Genomic DNA, 5794 nt, shown 5'->3' on the forward strand with positions numbered 1-5794 from the left:
GCTTTGCGACTTCCGCCGCGCGCCCTTCGCCGGCCGCCGGCGCCGCGCGCCCCCGGGCGGCGGGGAGGAGCGAGAGCTGGCGCTGGCCCTGCAGGAGGCGCTGGAGCCGGCCGTGCGCCTGGGCCGCTACCCGCGCGCGCAGCTGGAGGTGTCAGCGCTGCTGCTGGAGGACGGTGGCTCGGCGCTGGCCGCCGCGCTCACGGCCGCCGCGCTCGCCCTGGCCGACGCGGGGGTCGAGATGTACGACCTGGTGGTGGGCTGCGGCCTGAGCCGCACGCCGGAGCCGGCGCCCACCTGGCTACTGGACCCCACGCGACTGGAGGAGGAGCACGCCGCCGCCGGCCTCACCGTGGCGCTCATGCCCGTGCTCAACCAGGTGGCCGGGCTGCTGGGCAGCGGGGAGGGCGGCCCGACCGAGAGCTGGGCCGAGGCAGTGCGTCTGGGCCTCGAGGGCTGCCAGCGGCTCTATCCCGTACTGCAGCAGTGCTTGGTGCGGGCTGCCCGGCGGAGGAGCGCCGCCGCGCCGTCCTGAACCAGAAGCCTGAGCCACGACGGACGCCAAGGACCGAGCTGCCGCCGTCCCCTAAAGGACCTGTGCCGACAGCTTCCAGATTGCACCGAGCTGAGAACTCCGAGGCCAGAAAGGATCTGAGGAGGCGTGCACAGAACTGATGGCACTGGACAGCTGTGTTGCAACGATTTCATTAAAGAAACGTTTCTACTTGAGCCGGTGCTTCCCAGCTCCGACCAATTAGAGGAAACTTGGGAATGCGGCCTCACTCCCACGTTGAAAAAGACTTCAGCTGGACTGGCCTGGAAAACGGGGCTTGGAGCTCTTGTCTTGTCAGGGATGGACCCTATGCAGGCCAGCTAGTGACTCCCTTTTATAGAATTGGCCTGCTCTTGAGAGAATGGACAGGGGGCTGTGCCCTGTCATTTATATCTGAGCTAAAACAAACTCCTTTATATCTGAAAAAGTCTTTTGTTGTGCTTCTTGTCAGTGGCGGACTTAACGGAGCAAGGCTCTTCTGAGCATGTAATGTGGTCTTGGGCCCCTGGTGTCAAGGGCTTGGGACAGCATTGTCATAAAGGTGTCCTGTTCCTTAGAGCAACATAAGCAGAAGAGACCGGCTGAAGGTGAAGGAGGTGCTGGGGTTGGTGTGGGGAAATGTGCTTTGAAGAAGGAGAGGCTGCCCCTTTGAGCACCATAGCGGCCGCTGCCAAGGTGTGGCACGAGTAGGGAGGGTTGTGTGGCCCCAGGAGCACTCTGGGTGTACTCTCTGGCCTCTGGTTTGGTGCTGGGCAAGACCAAAGCTCAAGGGTGGGTAGCAGAAAGGGGTTTGGCTCTGGGTGGAAGCCAGATTCCACCTTTCCTTGGCCGTGGGCAGAGCAGCACAGCCGGAGGCCTCCTGCACTGCTGGTAAGAAGTAGGGGTCCAGGCTGGCTTTGTTATCGTCTAGTCTTGGCTCCTGGGAGATGGCGGATAAACTGCCAGGAGTAAGAGCTTCTGGATGTTGGGAGACCAGATGCAGCCTGGCCATTATTCCATATGGCAGAGCTGGCCTAGCTGAGTGACCACAAGAGTGGCATCTTCCCTGTGTGGCTCCTGTGCCCTGGCTTGGTAGGAGCTTCTGAACGTGCGTGTGTCCGGGGCTTGCTCAGCTTCTCCTGGAAGGCCTGACCTAAGGCAGCCCAAGGACCAGAATGAAGCTTGGAGACCATACCAAGAACCCCTGACCAGGGAAAAATACAAATTTTATTTTTCCCCTTTGACATTACAGCATTTCCAGAGCAGGTCTGAAATACACAGTGTCAAGCGAGAGACAAGATAGAAACAGGACATAAAAATGATACCCCTATTCTGAATGAGGGCTTCATAGGGTGGGTGGGCAGTCTGGAACCAAAGGTGGGTTATGTGGGACACACACCGAGGAGCTTAAAGACCGGAAGGGGACTGTAGAACTTGAGTGGATCTTCCTGTGCATCACTGGAACTGGGAAAGCGGGGCTGGTGGCTGAGGATGCTCCACACTTGGAACTGGCAGGACCTGGAGAGGAGGGAAAAGTAGCCAAAGCGGTGCTTGCAGTCAGAGGGGCTGAGGCGCTCCCAAGGCAGGGGCCTGTTCAACTGCCCCTTGCAAGACTGGGCCTCAGCCTCATGAGGATGGCGAGCATGTGCTAGGCAGTTGCAGGCCTCCCTCTCAGCCCCCGACTGTCTGGAAGCTTGGCCTCCAAAGCAAAAGCCACCATTATGGAGAGGCTTCCACTTCATTGTCCTCATTCCAAAACGGGTGCCTCTGGTTGCACAGGTGCCACCAGGAGGCCTTCCAAAAATCATACGAGGCAAGGAAGGAAGCCTGGGAAGGAGCCGGGAGGGGTTCCACTCTTCTACTGACTGCCCTCCTGGTCTGATGCATGATTCTTCACCTGTAGAAAGACAGAAGCAGGACTCTGGCCAGGAGGACTGAGAGCCATGGGGTGTCTGGGAAAGGGAGGTCTGTCTGCCAGCATCTCTCCTCACCCCCACATCTCTTTCTGGGCAGCTTGGGCAGCTCAGTGCTCCTCGAGATTCTTCTAGAGGCCTGGGAACCCAGAACCCCTAGACAAAACAAACATTCCCTTCCTCTAGCCCAGTCTTTCCCCAGATGTGACTCAGGCCTGGGCAACAGTAATGGCCCTCCAGAGCCCAGCAGTTGGAGGGGCAAAGCTGGACAGGTGGAGGAAGGGAAGTTCATTACTGCCAGCCCCTCCACCAGCATCCTGGGCCCTGTTGAGATGGCCCAAACAAACCCGGGGTTCGGCCTATCTCAGGGACTACCAATAAGGGAGGAGGATATGGTAGGTCAGGGAACATTTGGGCCCTTTGATGTTGTACAAAGGGCTCTTATCAGACTCAGGTTGGATGTTCTCCATCCGGGAAGGTCCATGTGCCACAGCTTCCTCAGGGAGCACGGTACAATATAAGATGTGGGGGCACGGAAAAGGCAGAAATGGGTTTTAACAAGCTTGCCAGGTGGTTCTCAGGCAAGGGGTGTGGGGCCCTGAGGCACAGCTGTGATGTCTGTGGTGCTCAAAGCCCGCCTCCCGGCTTCCTGGAGAAGATGGTGTTTCAGCCCAGAACTGGCCCAGCTGCCTGGCTGTGGCCCCTAGTCCAGCTGAGCTCATCAAGCCCGAGTTGAGAGGGGGAGACAACGCAGTGCAGGGCCCATGTTCTGGGCCTTGCCTGCGGTAGAAGTCCTATGTCTCCCCTCAACCACCACTGTGGGCTCCCGCACAAACCCGAGTCTCTCCCTTGTTCACAGGGAGGCCACAAGGACTCAAACGCAGGGAGGGTGAGGATGAGGGGAGGTGCCGGGCCACTCACTGCCTCCTCTGGGTCTGTGCTGTCCTCGGGGCTGTCTGCTTCTGGATGGGGCCTCTGGCCCCTGGACTCCTGCTTGGCTTCAGTGTTTCTGCATGAGGACCTCTTACTCACCAGGGCCTTGTTTTCTTCACTGGCCTCTGACCCTGTTCAGGGACAGTCGCCAGTTAGTGGCCAGGTTTGGAGGTCCCGGCTGATCTCAGAGAGGCTGCTTGGTGCCCGGCACCGATCTAGGGTGCCTAGGGCTTGAGACGACAAGATGGGGGTGGACTGGGACACTGCTCTGCCCCCAGACAGCTGCTGAGTGGTGGGAAGGTCCTAGAACAACCTTGAAGCCATAGGGTCTTCAGCCATGGGGACAACCAGACCCTGGGGAGGGCAGGAAGGAGCCCTGCAGATGGAAAGCAGGACGCCAGGTGCCATGCCCCCTGGCACCTTCAGCAGTGGGCAAAGCTGGAGCTCACTTGGAGTGCAGGCTGGGCCCCCAGTTGGAGGTGCTTGACCCAGAAGCTGGTCCCTCTGCTGGTCCATGCGCTCCAGAGTCTCCAACAGACGGTCCACCTGGGCTTTGATCTGGCTTAGCTCCCCCCTGATGGAGTGCAGCTCCTCGGTCTGGACTGTGTGGAGAGGGGCCGGAGCTGGTGTCCCACGGGACCAGGAGGCAGAGGGCAGGGCTGTCCATGCTCCCGGGCCTGCCCTCACTGCCGAGGTCCTCCCAGCTCTTTCCTAGCCCTGTAGGTGAAGGCTCTGCCCCTTCACTCACGCTTTATTTGCTCTTGGGGCAGGTGGCTCTTCCTGGGGCCCTTGTGGGGACTGCAGCTGCTCTTGATCCCCATGCCCACCTGGGTCCTCCGGATCTTGACAGGCACGCGGTTAATGAGTGGAGGGATTCTTTGGCATTCATACACGCTACTGGGATAGGATAGAGAGGGAGTCAGGCCAACCAGCCCCACCTGTTTACCCAGAGGACCAAGGGGGCAAGACCCACCTACCGGTAGGGGACATCTTCCCTGTACAGCTTGTAGTCCAGGTCATAGTTACTGCTGCTGCAACAGAGACAAATGGGGAAGGGGTCATTCTTCATGGCCAGAGTCCTTTCCCAGAACCATTTAACTTGAAGAAACTGAGGTGTGCAACTTTTCCTTAGAATCCCAGAATTCTCCATTGGAAGAGGCCTTAGGGACTTGACCAAGGCCACTTTGAGAGAACACAGCAAACCAGCTTCCCCATGTCTGGCCTCTAATAAGGGGTATCTGTCAGGTGGCCCCGGTGGGCAGGAGGGGTCAATCGCCTGCAGCCTTCTGGCCGGCCAGATCAGGGCTCTCCAAAAGTTCCTCTGCCTGACCCAGGAACAGCTGATGTTCTGGATCGTAGTCTGGCAAAGGATGAAAGGAAAGAGTTAAGTCGGGGCCCAAAGCCACAGTGGGGGTGTGAGAGCCTTTAATCCTTGGTTGGGATTGCCAGGATGTGGCCCAGCACTGACTGGCAGGGCCAGCCAGGCAGGATTAAGGCTGTGGCCAGGCCGCCTTCCTCTTTGCTCCAGTCCTTGGGAGAGAGCAGGAGTCTGGAAAGTCCCAGACTCTCGCTGCCCGGCCTCTCCCCCTTCTCTCATGTACCATGCATCTCCAGGCAGGGAATTGGTGCCTAGGAGGGATGTGGAGATGGGTGCAAAGAGAATTAAGCACCCGCCTGGGCAGGGAGGCTCTGTGGGGACACAGCTACAGGAGCTTCGGGTGCCATCTGCACCCGGGGCTGGAACGGGGGATAAGGATCAGGGGAGGGGATGCACGCGGCGGCAATACAGCTTCTAAAACAACTTTCTGGTGCTGTGCGTCCCCAGCTCAGGCCCAGTCCACGAGGGGCGAGGCCTGTAAGGCTACTGGGTCAGAATGGAGGACGTTGGGGGCGAGGGGAGGGAGTTCCCCTTCATCCTGAGACGCCCCACAGGCCGGTTAGTGAAATTTCCGGCCATCCTCGCCTCCGCTTTCTGGCTTCAGGAGGTCTGGACGGGCGGCCTGGACACACAGCAGGGATGCCGATTGCTGATTCCGGTGGTGGGAGGATCATCCTTGGAGAAAGGAGAAAGTGACAGCGGCGCGCCAGGAGGGCGCGTGGGCAGCCCCGGGGGTCGGGCTAGAGGTGGGTGGGGGTCCCGCGCCCAGCGCTGCCTCCGGAGGGCTTGGAACCAGCCAGCGGGAGGGCTTGGGGCTTGGGGACTTGGGGGCTTGGGGGCTAGGATGCTAGGACAGAACTGAAGCTGATGCGTCTCGCCGGGCGCCACTGCTCAGGGAACATTCTCTCTTCTGGATCCTTTTGGATTGGCTGGAGAGCTCCGCCCCCTCAGACCGGACGGAAGCATTGACGAAAAACAGACACGGTGCTGAAGCCTGTGGCTGACCACCTGAGTCTCCGCAGCAAACAACTCCTCATAGCA

General features: G+C 59.5%; 1 protein-coding gene across 1 annotated transcript in view; it reads left to right on the forward strand.

The window, feature by feature from the left end:
* Nucleotides 1-1012, forward strand: part of AARS1 (alanyl-tRNA synthetase 1) — a 23982-nt gene extending 22970 nt beyond the window's left edge. Inside the window, exon 22 of the mRNA XM_049622980.1 lies at nucleotides 4-1012. Coding sequence (XP_049478937.1) covers nucleotides 4-532 — 529 coding nt within the window. The 3' untranslated portion in view covers nucleotides 533-1012. The remainder of the gene's footprint in view (nucleotides 1-3) is intronic.
* Nucleotides 1013-5794: the final 4782 nt, after the last annotated feature.

This window comes from Panthera uncia, assembly GCF_023721935.1.
Source record: "Panthera uncia isolate 11264 chromosome E2 unlocalized genomic scaffold, Puncia_PCG_1.0 HiC_scaffold_20, whole genome shotgun sequence".
Classification (NCBI taxonomy): domain Eukaryota; kingdom Metazoa; phylum Chordata; class Mammalia; order Carnivora; family Felidae; genus Panthera; species Panthera uncia.